General features: G+C 36.2%; 1 protein-coding gene across 3 annotated transcripts in view; it reads right to left on the bottom strand.

Annotated features, from left to right (window-relative positions):
- RYR2 (ryanodine receptor 2) overlaps positions 1-22,050 on the bottom strand; it is a 790,171-nt gene that overhangs the window by 499,044 nt on the left and 269,077 nt on the right. For all 3 annotated transcript variants that reach the window (XM_063708024.1, XM_063708025.1, XM_063708026.1), the window contains exon 3: positions 4,005-4,109. In XM_063708024.1, the coding sequence (XP_063564094.1) occupies positions 4,005-4,109 (105 nt within the window). The remainder of the gene's footprint in view (positions 1-4,004; positions 4,110-22,050) is intronic.

The raw sequence follows: 22,050 nt of genomic DNA, 5'->3' as shown, positions 1-22,050 counted from the left end.
ATAAAACAATAATAACATGCACCATCATTTAATAATTACTAAGCCTTGATGATAAAGTTATCTTTCCCAAAGCCACAGAGCTAACTATGGCAGAACTGGTATTCTCAAGCAGTTCTCTAAGACAATAAACCCCTGTTTTTAACCCTATGCTATATCATCCATATGCAAAATAGATCTGAAGAGCAAGAAGAGCAATACAGAGGTAGATATGCAAGCGACAAATTATCCAGAACCACAGAAAACCCAGTGGGGGAAATAGAAAGAACAGCAGAAGCAAGAATGTGCATAGGCAGACGCCCAGAGAAAACAGGGCCAAAGAGATGGTTGCTGCTCAACAGACACCTTCTCCTTCTCGTTGCCTGTGTACTGTCTCCATCCTCAAGATCTGAAAGCTTCTGTGGGCAGCTACTGAGATAAACAGGTCTTGGCCTATCTACTATTGACATGATTTTAATAAGAATAAAAGCTAAATGATAGTCAATGTAATTATATAGATACTGGATCTAGGTCTCTCTTTTAACATATATATATATATTTTTTAAATAAACAGACATTTTAGAAAATCCACTTAGATGAAATCCTTCAGAATGATTTTGGTGCCACAAAAATATGAGTTATTTTACTAACAGTCACAATAAGCAACTTTTTAGGGAACCAAAACTTCATACATTAGGTAATATCTTCTCCCATTTCATCTTACACATCTTCTTCATAATGTTATCATAATGTTCATGATTTACTTTGTCACAAATGACATTGGGAGTTTTCTCCTAAGTTTCCTTAACCGTTTTATGAAAACCATGTACTTATTCATGACCCAAGAATACTAGCAAAATGGTCCTTAACCACAAAAAACAAAGGCATGGTTCTAAATGGAAAAATTTTCCTTATCATCAAGTGTGTTTGTATTGCGATGTGCATATAACATTTTGAACATGAAATAGTATAAGTATTGTTTAATTTACTGAATTACGTAAGAAATTAAATAAGAATTATTAAATAAAAAAGAACAGGGCTTTGTAAAGAAAGTTGATTATGAAAGAGTTGGGAATCAGGGGAACACAAGGTTCTTTTTGACTCACTGTTCATCTGAAAGGAAAGAAATGATTTCATGAAAATTCACATTACCTTCCTGACACACTTCATCCTAGGAAAAGTGGCTCTTCGTTTAAGCAAACTACACATGATTTATTAACCTGGAGATAGTAATTTGATTGATAAAAAGATTCCCCATTAGAGTTCCATAATGAGTGTAAAGGGGACATTATAAGGCACTAAAAAGATGATATTTGGAGTCCAGAAGACTTGGTTCCTACAAGTGCCAGCAGCATCCCTGAGTCACATATCATCAGACATGATATTTAGCTGGTGTGCACTCTTATGAATAAAATGGTTAAGTGGAAAATATCTATCCTTCTTGGTAAACAGTTGCTGTCCCAAGTCCCCACAGTGCTCCTTAACCTTGACCACCCCAGGGGTCCTCCAGGACATCCCCCGTTGCTCGGGCTACGTCCAAATCCATAAATACAATAGAGGCCTCCAGAACCCTTCCTCCAACGCTGTGGCTGGGGCTGTGCTAATTAACTGGCATCACCTGTGGCAAGCTAGGAATGAATATCATTTCTGGGTATAATCAAAAATACTCAGCAGTATGAGAGAAACTTTCATTTTTCCCTAATATACAGTACCCTGTTGAGCTATTTGACATTGGTTTCTTTCTAAAAGTTACTAATAAACAGAAATAGGTTTCAGCTTCATGCAATGTGTTTATTCCTTGTAGCAGTTTTTCCTCAAATTATACTTCCTAATTCATGTCTTATGGTAACTATACTGCACTTCATAAAATAGTGTTCAACACATCACACAAATTACTACTTTATCTGTGATGGAGACATTCTAGAGAGTGAACAATTCAAAACTAAATTCAGCTAAATAAAAATACTTGAGGAGATCCAGAAATCCTAACTAATAAATGTCTTGAAAACATAAATCCTAGAAGCTAGGTACAGTGTGGCATGAACCTGTAATCCCAGATATTCCAGAGACTGAGGCAGGAGGATTGCTTGAGCTCAGGAGCTCAAGACCAGCCTGGGCCATATAGCAAGACCCCATCTCAAAAAAACCATAAATCCTAAAACAGTATTTCAAATTACTTCCTATATTTCAAGAAACTTTAGAATTTGCCCAGCCCAACCTCATGATTTGAAGAAGATAAAAGATCTTCTCAAAGTTGTTAAATTTAAAAAAATGCAACTTAACAATAAAAAAATTAAATTTATGGCAATTTAGTTCTAAGTTATTATCTGTAAAGACAGATGAAATGGCAAGATGCATTTTTTAAATGCTAATGCCAAATAAAAATGATCTTTCTTTATAAAAGCTGATTTGCATATCAAAGTTGATATGACTCAGGGATGTTTAAAAATCAGGAGGGGTTATTTCAGGTAGAAATGAAACTAAATTGAGAATTGTTTTACTCTTTCATAACTTAAGCATAACTGAGAAGGTTTACATGAAAGAATAGAAATTTTTAAAAGAAACTTTATATATTTTAATAATTTCAAACTTTGTTGTAAACAAAAAATGAACCTGAAAAACTAAAATACTAAGCTTTTGTAAAATAAGCTTCTAGTCTAATATCAAAAGTCACTAAAGTTTCTCTTCCCTACTTAATAGTACACTGCTGAAATTTAATTTAGAATTAATGCACAAATCAACTAAAGTCATAAGCTGCATGACAGTAAAATTTTAAAAACTACAAGGCTGATGAAAATAATGTTATAACTGATCACTAATTTCTATGAATAATCATTTATATATTACCATTTTTTAATCTCTTTACTTATCCAGACCAGAGTAATGATTAACAACAGCAACATATAGATCAATAATGGCAAAATAAAATTTTCAGTTTTCTCTCTGGAAATACTACACTTTATTAAACCATACACTACAGTAATTACCACACCAAAAAATAAAAATTTAAAAACCTGGAAACAAAAAATTTGACCATTAATCCTCCTGCTTAATTCTAAACTTTAATAAATTGGTTAAGACTGGGTAACAGCCCAGATATCAGTCACAGGAAGTCTCATTGAAAATAAAATAACCAAATACGCTTTGAAAGAAAAATACTTGCATTAGGAAACCACATAACAATTTCAGGGCCGGGCGCGGTGGCTCACGCCTGTAATCCCAGCACTTTGGGAGGCCAAGGTGGGCAGATCACGAGGTCAGGAGATCAAGACCATCCTGGCAAACATGGTGAAACCCCGTCTCTACTAAAAATAGAAGAAAAAAAAAATAGCCAGGTGTGGTGGTGGCAGGAGCCTGTAGTCCCAGCTACTCGGGAGGCTGAGGCAGGAGAACGGCATGAACCCGGGAGGCAGAGCTTGCAGTGAGCTGAGATCGCGCCACTGCACTCCAGCCTGTGCGACAGAGCCAGACTCCGTCTCAAAAAAAAAGAAAAGAAAAGAAAAGAAAAATTTCAATTTTCAGAGGAGAAGGATTAGCTGTTTGCAAAATTACAATAGACTAAAGCCATATCACCAAAATTTGGTTACTTAAAATATATAACAGTGCCATGAAATTTTACTTTCCATGAAAAAGCTCAGAACATAGTCACATAGTGACAGACACTTGAAAATGAAATAAAGGTTAATGACAAATAGCCATGCATAAAGCTATGAGTTAAAATAATAACAATAACAGCTCTGAAAATGTAATGAAACACAGAAATGCTCAAAGAAAGGTTGATTTTAAACAACAGACATAAGCATGAGGCCTAGTGACACAGAACACATCAAGCTTGGATATATTTTTTTAGTTTTCAAGACACCACAAATATGCTAGATAAAGCAGAAAGTCAAACCTAAGGACATTCCAACTGAAAGGCATGGACTTCTTTTAGCAAAAAGAAAATCTCTGACACCTGTGAAACAAATTGTTCCTATAGTAGCTGAGCTCATTAAAATACTACAAGTCTACATAAATTGGGTACTTGCCCCTTCTGATTTCTCCACGGTGTTAGCCAGCATCTCCTGCAGCGCCCGGACAGAGAGGGACTGCTCCAGCACAAAGGTGCAGATGGAGAGGTCTGGGGGCACATTCTGCACAGAAAGAGGAAGAGCAGTCAGCAGAGTCATCTTCATCAAGCATCCAGACCCAGCTTACCTTAGGAGGCTCCAGTTTCTTTCATAGAAACAGTATTTGTCAACTTTCTACTGCAAGTTCCCCAGTCATCAAGAAACACTGTCATTACTCCTCATGTTTAATACATTTTAAAAACCAGAGATAGTGGCCGGGTGCGGTGGCTCACGCCTGCAATCCCAGCACTCTGGGAGGCCGAGGTGGGCGGATCACCTGAGGTCAGGAGTTTGAGTTCAGCCTGGCCAACATAGTGAAACCCCATCTCTACTAAAAATACAAAAATTAGCCGGACGCAGTGGCACAAGCCTGTAATCCCAGCTACTCAGGAGGCTGAGGCTGGAGAATAGTTTGAACCCAGGAGGCGGAGGTTGCAGTTAGCCAAGATCACACCACTGCCCTCCAGACCTTGCGACAGAGCGAGACTCTTGTCTCAAAAACAACAACAACAAAAACACAGATAACAACAGCTGCCATTTATTGAGCAACAATAAGAGCTCTGAAAATGTAAGGAGACATAGCTTACTCTGATACGCATTGCCCTGGGAGCTGTATCTATAATTCCTGTGGTCGTCTATAGTAAGGATTATTACTATCACTCGTGTGAACAGGATAAACAGAGAAGTTAGATTCCTTTTCCAAAGTCACAGAGTTATAAAATTTTCATGCTAAGGATTAAAATCCAGATTTCTCTGACTCTCATACATTCATTTCTAACTTACCATTCAGTTTGCTGATAAAAAAAATTAAACAACAGAAAAATAACAGTTGTCTCAAATTAATATTAAAGATAAGCAAATGTAAAACTGTATTAGTATAAAATATTCACAAACACAGGTTTCTCCTTATCCACAAAGATAGCGATTACTTTGTTTTATTCAAGTTGGATGCTGTATTTTGCCTCTAACTTGGTCCTGTTCTGTGTGTATCTGTATTGCTTTATTTTTTCATCCTCCATTTGTTTTCTTTTTTTCCCTTTCTCTTAAACTGCTATCTCAATCAATACACCACAAATTCTCAAAATCACAACCCAGGAGGTGAAGGAACCAGGATAAGAATTGACTGGCTGTTCACGATTCAGGTGATGGGTGCACTAAAAGCCCAGACTTACCACTACACAATATATGCACGTAGGAGAGCAGTACTTGTACTTCCCATATATTAACATATATATGTTTTAATTTTTTTTTTTTTTTTGAGACGGAGTCTCACTGTGTTGCCCAGGCTGGAGTGTGATGGTGCGATCTCGGCTCACTGCAACCTACACCTCCTGGAGTCAAGCAATTCTTCTGTCTCAGCCTCCCAAGTAGCTGGGACTACAGGCATGCACCACCAAGCCCAGCTAATTTTTGTATTTTTAATACAAATTATGGGGGTTTCACCATGTTAGCCAGGATGATCTCGATCTCTTGACCTCGTGATCCGCCCCACCTCGGCCTTCCAAAGTGCTGGGATTACAGACATGAGCCACCGCGGCGGGCCTTAATTTTTTTAAAATATAAAAAAAGGCACATGGCTGTAGTCTCAACTATTCAGAGGGCTGAGGCAGGAGGAATGCTTGGGCCGAAGAGTTTGAGGCTGCAGTAAGCCATGGTCACACCACTGTATGAAAACCTGAGTGACAGAGCAAGACCCTGTTCTCAAAAAATAAAAATAAAATTGAAAAAAAGGAAGAAAATTCAGTTTGGATGGTTAAATTATGAGTGCATTTCTTTCTTTTCTTTCAGTTTATGGAAATGTTTTCCAATAAATCATAATAAATAATGAAAAAGAATTGATTGGTGAGTTAGAGAGAACTGTAAGTTATTAATCATGTATGCTTTCGCTTAGACAAGCAGGATCCAGTATGCAGTCCAGCCAGGTACAAGCAAATGTTCAATGGAGGATCTTCATATCAGAAGAACATTACAAATACATTAAACACAACATGTAAGCAAGTTACGCTTTCTTCATAAAAAGAACACTGGGAGGATAAATTTGATAAGCTGATGCAATGCATCAACATTACAATTTACACTGTTTTAAGTTTTTACTAAATTGAACCTCTACCATTGGAATGATTTTTCATCACAGCATAAAATGATGCTTTATGGTTACAAGGAAAAATTAAGTACTAGAGTTCTCAAATTAAAGCTAAAATTATTTTATGGATAAATGATGCCCACAATAAGGCCGCAAAGCTTACTCAGACCATACAAACCCCACTGGTTCCCATGTTTTGTTCTGTTTTTTTGTTTTGTTTTGTTTTGTTTTTTTAATAAAATTTCCTTCTCTGGCTTCTGCCATCCTCCCATCATAGGCTCCTGTTTACCCAACCCAATCACTTTCCATTCCTGCTCAGACAATTTCAGCCAGCAAAGAATCCTCTCAAATCTGGCACAGCTAACTGCATTTAAAGTCTGCAGTTGGCCAGACAAGGGCTTCCTTTCTAAAATCCTCACATAAAAGTTCAAAGGCTAGGAAAAGGACTCTCTTCTACTCTGGAATTTAGGAATACATACTCTTAAATTTCATTTTTAAAGTTCTAACCATACTAATTATAGTCTGTCCTCTTGAGATCAAGACAAATGCTAATGCAAAAAAAACCTGTTAATGTAAGTGTTTATTTCATTTATATCCATTTAAAATGTGAGGGTTTATACTTTGGCACTGCTGAAAGGGCACTATGTTATCAAATGGTGTGCTGGTGAACTGACTGGAAAAAAAAATGTCTTGATTTGTAGCATTTGCCCATTTCTGTGGTGTAAATACTCCAATCACTGCTGATTTCAAAGTATCAAAGTTTACAAATTGGCTTACAAAAATCCAAAATATCTAACAATCAACCCTTGGCAGTGTCTAAGAGCTGTTTCCAGCATGCCATTACACTGATTTCAGACCAACATTTATTAATTGCTTTAGAATCAGCATATCCTAATAGTTAAGAGCATGGATTCTATACACAGACCACCTAAGCAAAAATACTGGCCTCATTACTTATTAGCTGTTAACTTTTATAATCTTTGGTTTCCTTCCCTAAAAAATATTGGATAATAATTATACCCTTCTCCTAGGGTTGTTATGAATAAATGAAATAATATATGTAGAGAGCTTATCACAGTGTCAAGAATATAAAAAGAACTTAAAATAAGTGAGCTATTATCATTAGTTTTGCATATCGTAATTCCTCTCCATTTCTGGAAATGACGAAGCACCACTTGTTTCTTAAAATCGGTTCTTGCATGGATTCTACTTCGCACAAATAGTGTTTGAAAACACAAATCTATAATTATGCACCTGTTCATAACATCCAAAATGTTCCAGTATTGTCAAGAAAAGACACTTTCGGTAACATTTAAAACTTTATATTCTGGGTGTATTTAAATTGTTTCATGCCTTCGCTTAGATCAAAATGTTAAAGTAAGGATTGCTGTAATATCTGATGTTATTTTAAAGATCCTTGAAAACCACATGGGTTTCAAATGAATTAATCCTGTCAAATGAATTTTATTTTTCCACAGAGTAATGAGCCTGCTACAGCTATTTTTTCAGATCGTGGGAGCTGGCATAAATAAACACGCCAACAATCTTCAAAGGCAATTCTCTGTGTCTTACAAACGCCACCCATTTTGTTCTGAGTCATCTTCACCATGCTTTCTCTTTGTACCCAGCTCCCCCTACACACACAAATGTAATAGAAAAGCTGAGACAGTAAAAAAATAAATAAATAAATAGTGTTTACCTTTCAGGAAAACTTAATACACATCAGAGATTTGTAGTGTTGTCTGTTTTGCTCTAAAGAAAAATGGTCTAGTTATTTTAAGCAGAATCATCAGCATAATTTGTACCTTTTAAAGTCAACAACTAAAAGTATTTCTTCATTTAGATGTCTATTTCTTCAAATAACATTGAAATTTGTACAGTTAAACCCATGGTAGCATGTCAGGCCTTTGTTCCCACTTCCCAAAAATAAAGCAGCATCACTGGAAAATAAAGGGTCTCATTCATTCATCAAAGATCAGCTTCAATAAATGGCCCCAAACCAAAATGACTCCTAATGCCAGGAATGGAAAATAAGGTAAAACATTTTACAAACATGGGGAGCAGAGGCTCCCATTTGCAAGCATTTGCAAATTATCATCTTTTCCTTAGTCTTACTTTGTTTTTGCTTAAGTCTTATTACTGAGAAAGTTAATTTTTAGAACTTCAATGTGAAAGAACGTTCCTTGCCCTTACTATGAGTGTGCTCCCAAATCATGAGAACTTTCATATAGTATGCTCTGCATTGTAAGTGCTTGGAAATACTCAGATCACATCAGAACACAAAACCAAAAACTGCAGTTGAGCATGTTTACCTACCTGCCTCTTACACATTACATATGGCGTTTACCTGTAATGCAAAATTAAATCAGAGAAAGAGAGTCAGTCTGTCTAAACGTCTGTGTCTGTCTATTCTACCCAGAATAGTGCCTAAAGCAAGCTTGCAGGAGGGTAATAATACTTTTCATATGGAGACAACACCGATTTTATCAGAATATATATACTTTGGGAAAGGTAACAGACTTTAAGCCAGCAGCATGGCTGTGTGCCTTTTCGTGCTTCTTCTTTTTTTTTATAAATACAAACTGGTCACCATCCTCCCCTGCCTGGCAAACACTGTATAGTCTTAGAGGGGGAAAAAAGTCTCAAGAATAACCACAAAGCAGCATCTGGCTTTGCTGGCTCTGGAGAGGCTATGTAAAAATCAATTAGGTTTCCAACCAAAGTATCCATCAACTACTTGGCTTCCAGAGTTGTATCTGCCTAACTCACTTAAAAACCTATTGAAACATGTCATTACCTTAACTGAATAACAACCAATAATTTAGGACTATATAAGCCACATTAAGCCACCATCCTTCTCATTATTATGTGTAAAAACTGCATACTAATAAACTACTCCATTTCACATCTTGATGCCTTTGCTTATATTTTTTTCTCCCTCGGTGTGAAGATCCCCACCTATGCACACTTTTTCATATTTTTAAATCACACATAAAATCACACATAAAAACATCGCCTTGTAGGGACGTCAAACAACACTGGAAAACTGAAAATTCTCTTTCCAAATTTAATTATACTCACTTTCCCTTTATAGTGTGCATATTTCCAGTCCTTTTTCTTTTTTTTAATATATTTTTTGTTTTGTTTTGTTTTTGTTTTTGAGACAGAGTCTGGCTCTGTTACCCAGGCTGGAATGCAGTGGTACAATCTCGGCTCACTGCAAGCTCCTCCACCCACGTTCACGCCATTCTCCTGCCTCAGCCTCCTGAGTAGCTGGGACTACAGGCACCCGCCACCACGCCCGGCTAAATTTTTGTATTTTTAGTAGAAACAGGGTTTCATCGTGTTAGCCAGGATGGTCTCGATCTCCTGACCTCATGATCCGCCTGCCTCGGCCTCCCAAAGTGCTGGGATTACAGGCCACCGCGCCTGGCCTATTTGCAGTCCTTTTTCTATGCATTTACATGTATACATATGCTATGTATTCATAGCAGTAGAAACATTCATAGCATGTAGAAATATATAGATTAGCTTTTTCCATTAATGGGTTCACGCTATATAAATTACCATTTTTAAATTTACTGATATATCCTGGAGATCACTGTCTGCCAGCAAAGATATTTCTACTTCATTGGCATGACTGCTACAGAATCTAGATACACCATATTCCTGCTGAAGATTAATCAACGTGTTCTGCCACGCAACACTGTTACTCAGCTTGGATCCCACTCCACCTCAGGACCACCGCCACCACCAGCAGTAGCCCTACCTAATACAATGACTTACACAAAGAAAATGTTCAATGTTTGATGAACTAACCTCAAACTATGATTTCATCTATTTCTGGAAAATTAAACAGATGCACATACACTATAGGGATATAGGCAGTTAGAGCCCTGATGACAAATCTGCTTTTGGTTTGGCTGTTTTGTTAACACTAGGTTTCCAGCACAAAAGCAAACAAGTTAATTATGCTTCTCACACTGCCTTTCAATTGGGCCCCAAGTGACCTTTGACATAACACAGGTATCTCAAAATGTATTTTGCAAATGAATGATGTAGTTAATGTTGACAGTTTGACAGCAGTAAATCACTGTACCAGGAACATGGAATTCAGATCTGATGGGTAACTAGCCAAGATACCTCAGGGGAATCGGGCTGAGCTTCCCTACCTACGAAGTGGAAAAATACTTATCCGACTTCAAAGAGATCGAAAGAAGAAAATCAATGCATGATAACCTGGACAATGCCAATAAGTTATAATTTTATCTGCCTAATTTAAGAAAACCCTAAATCAGATTGAGAGCTCAGAATCAGAGAGATATAAATTAAGAGAAAAGCTGTTCTTCTACCAAGAGATGTGAAAACAGTATACTTTAAAACAGAGCAGATGGTCTGAAGTTGAGGCAGGTTTGTTTTTGCTTAGGCGCCCATCTGCTGTGTGGCCTTCAGGAAGGCACTGTAACTGTTGAGGGTCGACTTCTCCCCGAATGATGGAGATATCAAATTCTATGTCCTCCGAAAGATAAAGTGGTGGTTGTTGTTTTAATTTACCAACTAGAGACATGAACCAGGCAAAATGTCACTTACCAGATGGGGAATAATATCCTTTAAAATGTTTATATATTCTCCAGTGACAAAAAAAACCATGGTGTTGTATCCCATTGACTCGTAGGAAATACTGTAGAAAGGAAGTAACAGGCAAGATCTAAGAAAAATCTTAGTTCACTTTTTCCTCTTTACATTGCTTCAAAACCCCAATCATAACATTACACCATATTCCCAGTTTGGAAATATTATTTCCAGAGCTTCACACCTCTGTTCATAGTTCTGGGTAGTTTTTCTTGTCATGTTCTTTTTCCCTTCATCCCACTTTGCACCAGAGGTTAACATTATTGCCTCCAAGAAGGAAAGATTTTTCCTGTGTCAACTCATTCGTTCAGGTCAGCTTTTTGAAAGACAAGGCTAAATGTGGTCCTAACAAATGAAGCTGATGTCTCTGGGTTTTCCCCGGTCTTAAATCCTTTGAATCTTCAGAAACACTCAAGTCATTCCCTTGGCATTCTTGACAATAGAAAGGTCCAGGTGAGAGAGGATATAACAGCACGTTTAAATGAGTGGTAATTAGCAGTACATTGCTGCTACAAAGAGCCACAGCTGTGCCAACTTAGCAGCTGATTATGAAAACCCCTAGTGAATTAGTAGTGTCTCATATGGTTTGCTCGGTGTTCATTTTGCTCCTTGACATGCATCTTTCATAATACAACATCCTTTAATATTAAGTAGATAGGCCAATTCGTCTGATTTTTACAATTATTTTAAAATTCAAATGACTCAGACGTGCCAGTGCAAAACTAGAAGGTACACTCATTTGATGAACAATTCCATCATACCTCTCTAATTCTAATGTTGGCTCACGTCAAATCAGTTCACATGTATCTTGAGAGGGAGCCATTGTTGATGTGCATACAATTACATGGAACTTTGCAAGCAAAACACTCAAAGACAAAGCAGAAAAGGGACTTCTGCTATGAATTGAGCCTCAAGATACTATGTGTCTTGAAAGTCATATATGCAAACTAATGGTTCCTCTGATGTAGGTTCCTGCCTCTCAACATTGCTAGTTCAAACTCACTTCAGGCAGACTTCTTTCTATCTTTTTATTCATGATAAAAAAAAATCACAATCTCAATACAAGCTCCACATACCAACTCTCTGGAAGACAAGTATCCCGAACAAGTATGTCAGAATTATGTTTTGAAAAGTGGAGCTCTAGGTTGAGAAATCTACTATTTGAACAGTTATGGAGTCTTACTACTAAATTCAGAGTTTAGAGATGTTTGAATAAATGTATGAATAAATGGACGAATAACACACCACAGAACGAATACATAAATGGAAATATTTGAAACACTGTTGCAGTTCCTCTAGCCACAGATTACTTTGGAGCACATTTTCACTCTTTCCTCAAAAAAGGTTTTATTTAAAAAAAAAAATTAACACCACACACATGCACACACACACACACACACACGTGTGTGTGTGTTTATTACGTATGTAGGAAATATCTCATCCTACATGTTAGCCTATTCATAACAAGGATCAGCAATAACTAAGACAAAAATAGTGTATGAGCTAAGTATTTGTTAGTCACAAATACTTGTTATTTGCAGTAATATCTCAGCTTTGCCGTCTGCAGGATCTCAGTAGACCACAGACTGAACACACTTGATAGAGCCTTCAGTGAACATTTCTGATGAGCAACAGTGTTGTCTCTAGGGAGTTCTGTGACAGGGATATTTTGTAGAATCCATTCATAGGTTTCTTGCCTGATATAGTATCTGGGACAAAAAATATCTTTTACAGTAACCAGGTCAACTTAATTGTCTGGAATATGACCTTTGCCACAACAGCCATAGTCCCTTGTCTCATGCCCTCCTTGAAGAAGGAAAAATAATTCACACAAACACATAGATGAGGGCAACCAACAGATTCCAACTTGTCTAGAGTTTACAAAAAATCAAAAGGAGAAGAGAAAAGCGAAGACAGTAAGTATGGCTTCCACAATTAAAGTTGTGTAGGTGATAAGATGATGTCTTCAAATTCAATTAATTATGTAATATAGTGCAGATTCATTCAGGCATAACCATACAAATACCAACCATCTCACTGTTTGCAGGTGTCTCATTCTGTGAAAATGAGCTGGATTAATTTCATCTAAATTAATTTGAAATGGCAAGAGCTAAATTAATTACTCAGTATCAGTTTGAACAAATCAAGCTGAAATCAACTCAGTAACATTGAAACTGTTCTTATAAAATTAATAAAATTAAATTGCTAGGTTTTTCAATAAAAGCATACACTTTGAGTAGAAGCATAGCTAAGCATTAACCAGCCTGCCCTATAGTCCACTTCCTTATAGGTACTTACTGCTTAAAAATCACATAGCCCCTGTTACAAGGTCCTTATTTCTATAGATAACATCCCTAACATTAAGAAGCCTCATGTTTCTATGTTGAGATATTTTCAGATCCTGTATTCCACTCACACCAGCCAGTCTGAAGATCCCCTCTAAAGAACTTACTCAACATAATACAGTTTATGACTTCATCCCCACTGCCCTAACAAATCAGCAGCCCTAAGCTCCTCAGCCCTCTATGTACCAAAATCCCCTTAAAAATCCTAGTCCAGTATCCCTCTGGGAAGAGGATTTGAGGTTCCCTCCCACCTCCTCATTTGGTTGCCATTCAATTATTAAACTCTTTCTCTGCTCCAAAGCCCACTATTTCTGTGTACTGGTCTGTTATCACTCAATGACATCGAACCTAGTGATCCTCTACCAACATCCTTGGCCCACTTTCCTAAGTTGTGTTTAAAACACATAAATTCTAGTCACAGAAGTATATTGGAATCATGTTCTGGGAAGTTGGGCTCCAAGTTAAGAAATCTGTTATTTAAAAAATAATGAAGTATAATAAAATCTAGAAACTCCAAGCAGACTCAGACTGAGACATTCAACACCTTGGAATTCTTGCCAGGAATTGTACTAGCATGAAATTTCTATGCAGTTTCAAGAATATAAAAAAATGTAGAGACAATTATACAAGTAATAATAGCTATATCACTTTTTAAGGGTCCTCTTTGTGCTAGGTCCTAATTCTCATCATGAAATACGTATTATTATCCCCACTTTAGAAATGAGTAACCAGTGAATCAGAAAACTGAGTGATATGCCCTAAGCCAGAAACTATTAAAAGACCTATCTGCTTAGCCTAAAACTCATACCAGACTGCCTTCCACAAGGTCATATCAGCCTGCCTCCCAGTTGTTTTCTTTTTATTGCCCTGTCCATTTGTGGTAACATTTGTGATTGATTTAAAAAAAAAACAAAAACTAAATGTGACAGTGAGCCTGCTCTAAAAAAATCACACACACACACACACACAGAGAGAATGGAGTCATGAATACCCCATACTCCATGACTTTGGCTTAAGGGCCATTTTAGAAGCTGGTAGCCTCATATGAGCTCCTCTGGGAATGTACTAGCAGGAGCAAAAGTGCTGGAAGGCAATAATACTGTGATCCTGTCTGGATGGATGTGCTGTAGATATATTTAAATATAGAGGGCTTTCCTTTGCTGACTGCAGGTGAGTCACCACTTCCATAGGAGATACAATATTTTCTGGTTGAAGAATCTTGATGATAGAATTAGATATGGTGTAATTAAACAACTAGGTCAGGGTATATACCTTTGGATATGAGGCCCAGGAATGTTATATGGAACCGAAACTAGAGCTGTATCTGTGAGATGTGACTCTAACTTAACAGCAGGTGATCTGGAGGTACTTCAGAGTCCTATTAATCCTTATAGATGATAAACCTATAGTTGAAGCTAATGGAACACAAAAAATACAGTAACCAAAAAGTCCATCTCACTTAACACATAATTTGGCTCTGAAGGAGTTTATAGGTAATACAAAGAAATCAAAGAATATTTTTGAAAGATAACTCTAGAAGCTGAGCACCTGATAAGATACAGCCATAACATAACACTTTTTTATGTTGAAGGATCAATTCAGGATAGATAAAAATATTTATAAGCTGCATTTTTTAAATAAATTATATGCACCTCCCCCCATGACCAAGTGAGAAGGTTGGCAAATCTTCTCCTTAAAAAGCCAGCTGGATAAAATTGACAAAAATAACACTTTCAGAGCTGTGGAAATTAACCAAAGGCATATAAAAATATAAGAAACTTTTATGCTTAAAAACTGCCACAATTTGGGTAAGAACAGTAAATCTGTGGTGTTCTTTCCTGGGCTACTCCCATCTCCCCACTGCTCGGCTAATGTGGAGGTTCTACCATGTCATGACATGGGCTAGCTGTGAAGACCAGTAGCTGTGCCACCTTGTCAAAGGGAACTCACTTGATTTGGAGCAGATGCCATGCACACTGCACCATCTATGAAAGTGACACATCCCAGGGAGGTCCAACAGATCTGCTAGCACACACCTGGTGATCCTCTACCAACTCTAACTCAGTATATTTTTGACTGAAGTTGCACATGCACAAGAAAGACACCTAGGAACCAGCAGGAAGTAAATCTTGGTAGACTTGAAAATGACCTGAACTTCTTATACATTTCCTTATCCACGGACAGGTTGGCTGGTAGAGGACTAAAAACTTACTCCTCAAAGTGTCTGAGCACAATCTCTGTACCATCATTACCTAAACTCTAAGCTATGAAGGAATAGCAAAGTCTCTAGAAAGCTAGTCTTAAAATAAAAACAAGAATAATTTTTTAAAACATTAAGCAATGACATTATTGGCCACCCATCAAGGAGAGACATGTCACAGACTCAGCTCAGACAATTTACTAAACAAAGAAAAAATAAAAAAACCCAGCAACAATAACCTTCAATAGAGACATAAAAGAATTCAGGGTTGTTATATTATCTAAAATGTCCAGTTTTAACAAAAAATTATGACACAGACAGTAAAAGCCCAGGAAAGTGTAACCCATCCTGTGGGGAAAACATAGTCTTGAGAAACTCTCTGAGTGCCTTGACAAAGGCATTTAGCAGGTAAAGGCTTCAAGGCGGCTATCACAAATATGTTTAAAGAACTAAAGGAAAGCATGCTTTAAAAATTAAAGTATGGAAACAATGAATCAACCAATAGAAATTATCAAAAAGGATGCAAAAATTACAAAAATAAATCAAATGGAAAATCTGTATTTGAATACAATAACTAAAATAATAAATATACTAAAGAGGTTCAATTGCAGATTGAAGAAGAATCAGTGATAGATTATCAGAAATTATTCAATCTGAAGTACACAGAAAAAAAAATCATTGACAAAAAAATGCACAGAGCCTCAGAAACCAGTGGGATAACGTCAAGTACATCAGTATACGTGTAATGGGAGTCTCAGAAGAATAGGAGAGAAAGAAGCGGTCAGAAAAATGCATTTAAACAAATAATGAATGGCCCCAAACTTCCAATTTGATGAAAAATATTAGTTTACACATCTAAGTAGCACAACAAACCTGAAGTAGGATAAATACAAAGAGATCCACACCCAGACACACTGCAGTCAAATTGTTTGCATGACAGTCAGACAAAAATAGAAGTATTTAAAGCAGTAAGAGAAAAATAATACACATCCCATCAAATGGATATATGATTAATGGCTGACTTTTCATCTGACAAAAGAGAAGACAGAAGGCAGTGAGATGACAAAGAACCAAAAGAAAAAAAACCTTTCAATCAAGAATCTCACATCCCATCTTTCAAAAGATGAAGGCAAAATAGACATTTGCAGATAAACAAAGACTGAGAATTTGTTCCTAGCACAGTTAAATACAAAAGAAAGTTCTGAAGGAGCTTCCTTCAATTCCAAAGAAATAAATAAAAAATGTCAGAAATTGAAAATGTGTGGATTAACATAAAAGACTGTATAAATTTTATTTCTTAACGTCTTTAAAAGAGATAAGAATGTATAAAGAAACAGTTAAATAGTTATAATAGTATCTTATTGGGTTTGGAACATATATGTATGATGTATGGGTGTATATGTCACAAAAAAAGAGTACGAAGTAAGGGAAAGGAAATGAAGCTATGTTGGAGCAGGTTTTCTATCTTTTACTGGAATTAAATGAGTATTATTCTGAAGTAGACTGTGAAGTTACGATGTTAAGATGAATTAAAATAACACATATTGCAATCCCCGAGTACATAAGAATTAAGAGCATAACTCAAAAAATACATAGTAAAGAAATCAACAGAGGTTTCAAAATGGCACACTATTTTGCACAAAAGAAAGCAAGAATGGAGGAATAGAGGTACAAAAAATGCAGCAGGCATATGAAAAAACAACATGGCAAATGCAAATCCAATTATATCACACAAAATATGTATGTTCTAAACATTCTATCAAAATGTAGAGGTTGTCAGGATAAAAAATATGATCTAACTGTATGCTCTCTATAATAGACACATCATAGATTAAAAACTACAAATAGGTTGAATGTAAAAGAACACAAAAAAATGCACATCATGAAAACATTAACCGTAAGAGGTGAAACAGCTACATCCAGTCACACAAAACAGATTTTTAGACAAGAACTGTTATTATTGAAAGTGAAATTAGGTCATAAAAGAAAGGAAGGAAGGGAAGGAGAGAGAGAGAAAAAAAAATGAAAGGCATCCAGATTGGAAAAGAAGTTAAACTGTATTTCCAAATGTCATGATTGCATACACTGGAAACACCAAGTAACCCACCAAAAGACTACTAGCCCTAATAAATGAGTGTAGCAGGGATGCAACATATAGATCAATACATAAAAATCAGCTATTCTATATACTAATAAAAACATCTGAAACATGGAATTAGAAAAACAAGAACACTCATAATAGCATCAGTAAGAAAATAAATTATGTCTTCTTTAAATAATCAAGACATTAAATATCTGGAACTATGTTTAAACTTTTGTATCATTTCCCCATCAGGATGGTTAAAGTCCTTGGCTAAAAGTCAGAAGAACTATATAACTAATTTTGACCATGTTGACGTGCCTTTGAACAGATCTTACCATTAAGTGAAGACACTTCTGAGGTAGAGTTATTCGGTTTTGCTTTGACTAGCTAGTCAAACGATGCAAAACATTCTTTGCTTTTTGCCTATATATACTGTTTCTTTGAATTGGAAGTTTTGCATTTTAAATGAGATGGACAACACTGATTTCAGCTCAGGAAATAAATAAATACTCCTCGGTCCACTTCCATTTACTCTAAAGCACAATCATCAGCCTTTTGTGGGGGTGGGGAGGTAGGGTTCTTTCCAATAGTCATGGAAATGATCTAAATTTAGAAAATGCCTACCAGTCCTTCTGTGACCCACACGAACCCCCTTCACTCTAAGCTGGGGCTGCAGTTTCTCTCTGGCACAGTGAATTGGTTTGTGGTTGTTGGTCATCCAGGAAATCCACACAGACTATACCAGGTCCATAAAAAATAGGAACAAGATAATCAGACCTCTGTCTCTTATAATAATAGTCCCAGGAAAGAAGCAAGTAAAATGAACAGCTTTAAAAAATAAAATACAGCTAAGAAGAACCTAAACCAGGGAAAAAAGGAAATGTGATGTAGAGTATTCAAGGGAAGGGAAAAATGGATTTGAAAACTAACTGGACACTGAGGGTAAAGGAGGAGCTGGAGATTGATCCATAGTTTTAAACCTGAAACACCGCACAGATGGTGCTGCCATCAGCTGACGTAAGGAACGCAGGAGGAGAAACAAATTTGAGCAGGAAGATAATACATCTGTCGAGAGCAAACACATCACAGTATGTAGGTCAAATAGGGTGAGGAAGTCAGAGCCTTTGGATCTGAAACTAAGATATCACCAGAGATATTTACGGAAACAATTTTAGTAGAAGGGGAAGAATCTATTTCAAAAGTGCTATAAAGGATTGAGTTTTCCGTATCGTAACAATAACAGATGTAGAATGACAATTTAAGAAACTACTGCAAATGGAAGTATAAAAGTATCTGAAAGGCAAGAAATGCTGTAAGGTGTCATTAATATATTCACATATATTTTTAATTAAAGCATCAATGTCCTAAAGAAGAAGCTGTAATACCCATATCTGATACTGGAAATCAAGCAAAAACTCTTTAAACTCTGACATAAAAGGGAACTTTAAATTCAGTTTCTCGACGTGATTTCTAAAATTAGTTGTTTTTATTTTACTTGGTAATGTTCCTAATCGTCACACCTGATTGTCTTCTCTAATTTCCTAGATGTCATCTCTCTAACCTGATCCCCCTGCCCCCATCTCTTCATCTCCAGTCCCTTCTACTTATTACCACCAAATTAGACTTCCCTCAAGATCACTTTAGACCTGTCAGAGATTTAATAGAAGAAAAAAAATCCCACTGTTTAAAAATTTAAGTCCAAACTCCCTATCTGGTATCTTAAATTTTTGGTACAAAGTTTGGACATAATGGTTACTATTAAACTACACTACACAACTCTGCTTTTCACAAACACATTTTCATTTCTCCCATTTGTCCTTTGTCCAATTTCTACCATCCCTCAGCTCCAAGCTCAGATATGGTCTCATCCATGAAACACTTCTTGATGACTCAAACTGCCTTGTATTACACATATTTATGGACAACATCTTTTCCACCTGACTTGATAAGCTACTGGGGCTTTGTGATCCTCCACAGCACCCACTCACTATGCATTTTGTTAAATATTCTTCATTGTTGCATGTGTTTCCTGTTCAAAGTGTATTACAGAGAAACCTAATTTTTGTGAAAGGACAACACTTATCATCTCATTGCAAATGGACCACCAAAAAATATTTGTAAATAAGCCCTAAGAAATGCTTTTAAACTGAATTATTTAAAATTAATAACTTATATATTTAAATAATGTAGATATGATTTTTCAAGAGTAGATTGTTAATGTAAAAACTTAATGATGGTCTAAAAATTTTGGTTTATGCTGGTTTTGAAAAAAAATCATAGTATCTTCAGACTCAAACATTAAAATGTTAAAACTATCTGCACAGAATTTATCTGCTTTATTTCAGAGTGCAGCCTTGTAGGAAATAAACACCCAATTCGTTCACATATAGGTAGAAGCTTGGAGTTAAGGGATGGCTTAGAAATTCGACAAAGGACAAAGAGGAGAAAGAAAACACACACGTACTCATCTTATTCATTCACATGTAGGTTACTAACCTGAAAGATCCACTGGATCTTTACAGGAGTCAAACTCTTTGGTGAAAAAATTACATACTTCTAAATTTTATTTTTTTGGCAAATACCATAATAGAACCTAATGGTTTCTGTTAGTTTTGATTCTCATAAACAGATTTAATATTAATAGTATAATCCATCATTAAAATAATCAGCCTTCTCTTTTCTCCAAGCTAATCCCAGTTTATGTTAATTTCATTGTGCCACAATTTATGGCAATAGTGGTTCAAGAATGAATCTGGTAAACGTCTGGTGCCTGCTGAAGTGCATTTTTGTTAAACCAATCTCATTTCTTGAAGAAACCAAATTAAATATCTTTATGACAGAGCACTAGGACACAAAGACAAGTGAGGAGCAAGCAATATAATATATCACGGACTTCAGGAAAGCCTTCATCTCTCCTCAAAAGAACATTCTCATCTTCAAGCATTTAACTGCTCAACCTTCTTCAATTTACGATGCACCTGTAATACTAACCACCTTAAATAGCTCATGTTCAATTGATATATGCTCAATAAAATGAACCATTTCTTTGTCATAGCATATGCAAATTCAGATTAGCAACCTGAGCACCTGGAAGGCTAGTACCACTTTTTAACCCATGTTATTTTAAACCTTTAGCTATAAACATATTTTAAAAGAGAGCTTCTTCTTAAGTTTTATTTTCAAGGCTGCCTAATTATGTGAAAGCATTTTTGCCTTTGAAATTCATGTTGGCCGGGCGTGGTGGCTCACGCCTGTAATCCCAGCACTTTGGGAGGCTGAGGCAGGTGGATCATGAGGTCAGGAGATTGAGACCATCCTGGCTAACATGGTGAAACCCTGTCTCTAATAAAAATACAAAAAATTAGCTGGGCGTGGTGGCGGATGCCTGTAGTCCCAGCTACTTGAGAGGCTGAGGCAGGAGAATGGCATGAACCCTGGAGGTGGAGCTTGCAGTGAGCTGAGATTGTGCCACTGCACTCCATCCTGGGCAACAGAGCAAGACTCCATCTCAAAAAAAAAAAAAAAAAAGAAATTCTTGTTGAAACACAAAGCTTTTTTTTTTTTTTTTTTTTTGCTGAGTTTATAAATTTGATTCTGCCATTAAGTTTTTCATGTAATCTTTCAAAAAAAAAAAAAACACCTAAAAATGTTATTGGAAGTTGAATACTAGGATCTGGTCCAGAAACTCATGGAAATCAGCAAAATGACAGCCAGCCAGCAAGTGAGTGAGTGAGTAAATAAATAAGTCAATAAATAAAAAAACAGGATGCTATAAAACATCTAAGGTTACTTTCAGTAACCCCTAGCAAAAGCATTTTCATTAAGTTAGAAACTAGAGTAGAGATAATGGTCTTCAAATTTCTTTTCCTACATACCTAGTATTATTTTCCCAACATTTCTGTAACAAGTTACCATGAACAGTGGCTTAAAACAACCTAATTTTTTTCTCTAACAGTTCTAGACATTAGAAGTCTGAAATTAGTGTAATTAGGCTAAAGTAAAAATATGAGCAAGATTGATTCTTTCTGGAAGCTCGCCAGGGAGAATCTGTTTCCTCACTGTTTTCAGCTTCTAAAGGCCTTCTACATTCCTTGGCTTGTGGTCCCTTCCTCCATCTTTAAAGTGCATCACTCCAACCTTTACTTCAGCCATTACATCTCCTTCTCCTCTTCTGCAGTCAAATCTCACTCTGCTTCCCCCTTATAAGCACACTTGTGATTACATTTAGAGCTCACCCAGATAATCAAGGAAAATCTCCCCAAAATCCTTAACTTAATCACCAAGTCCCTTTTGTCATATAAGGCAACATTCATAGGTTCCCTGAATTCGAAACTGGATATCTTTGAGGATAATTCAGCCTACGACATACTCCATAAGCAAATATTTGAACACACGTTTGCAAAAAGGAGCATATTAATAAAATTATTTTGACTATATCTGTACTTCAATACTTACATATCTTGTTTAAAAATTAAAATTAAAAATAAGAAAAAATGTCTACATTTTATATTTTAATAGAACAGATAACATTTTGCTTGAGTTACGAATGCTATGCAACTGAATATGCTTCATATCTTATATTAAATATCTTGTATTAAATCTTTGTGAGTCAATAATATAAA

Source organism: Gorilla gorilla, chromosome 1 (assembly GCF_029281585.2).
Source record: "Gorilla gorilla gorilla isolate KB3781 chromosome 1, NHGRI_mGorGor1-v2.1_pri, whole genome shotgun sequence".
In the NCBI taxonomy this organism is placed as follows: Eukaryota; Metazoa; Chordata; class Mammalia; order Primates; family Hominidae; genus Gorilla; species Gorilla gorilla.
This window is presented reverse-complemented; position numbering and strand designations above follow the sequence as displayed.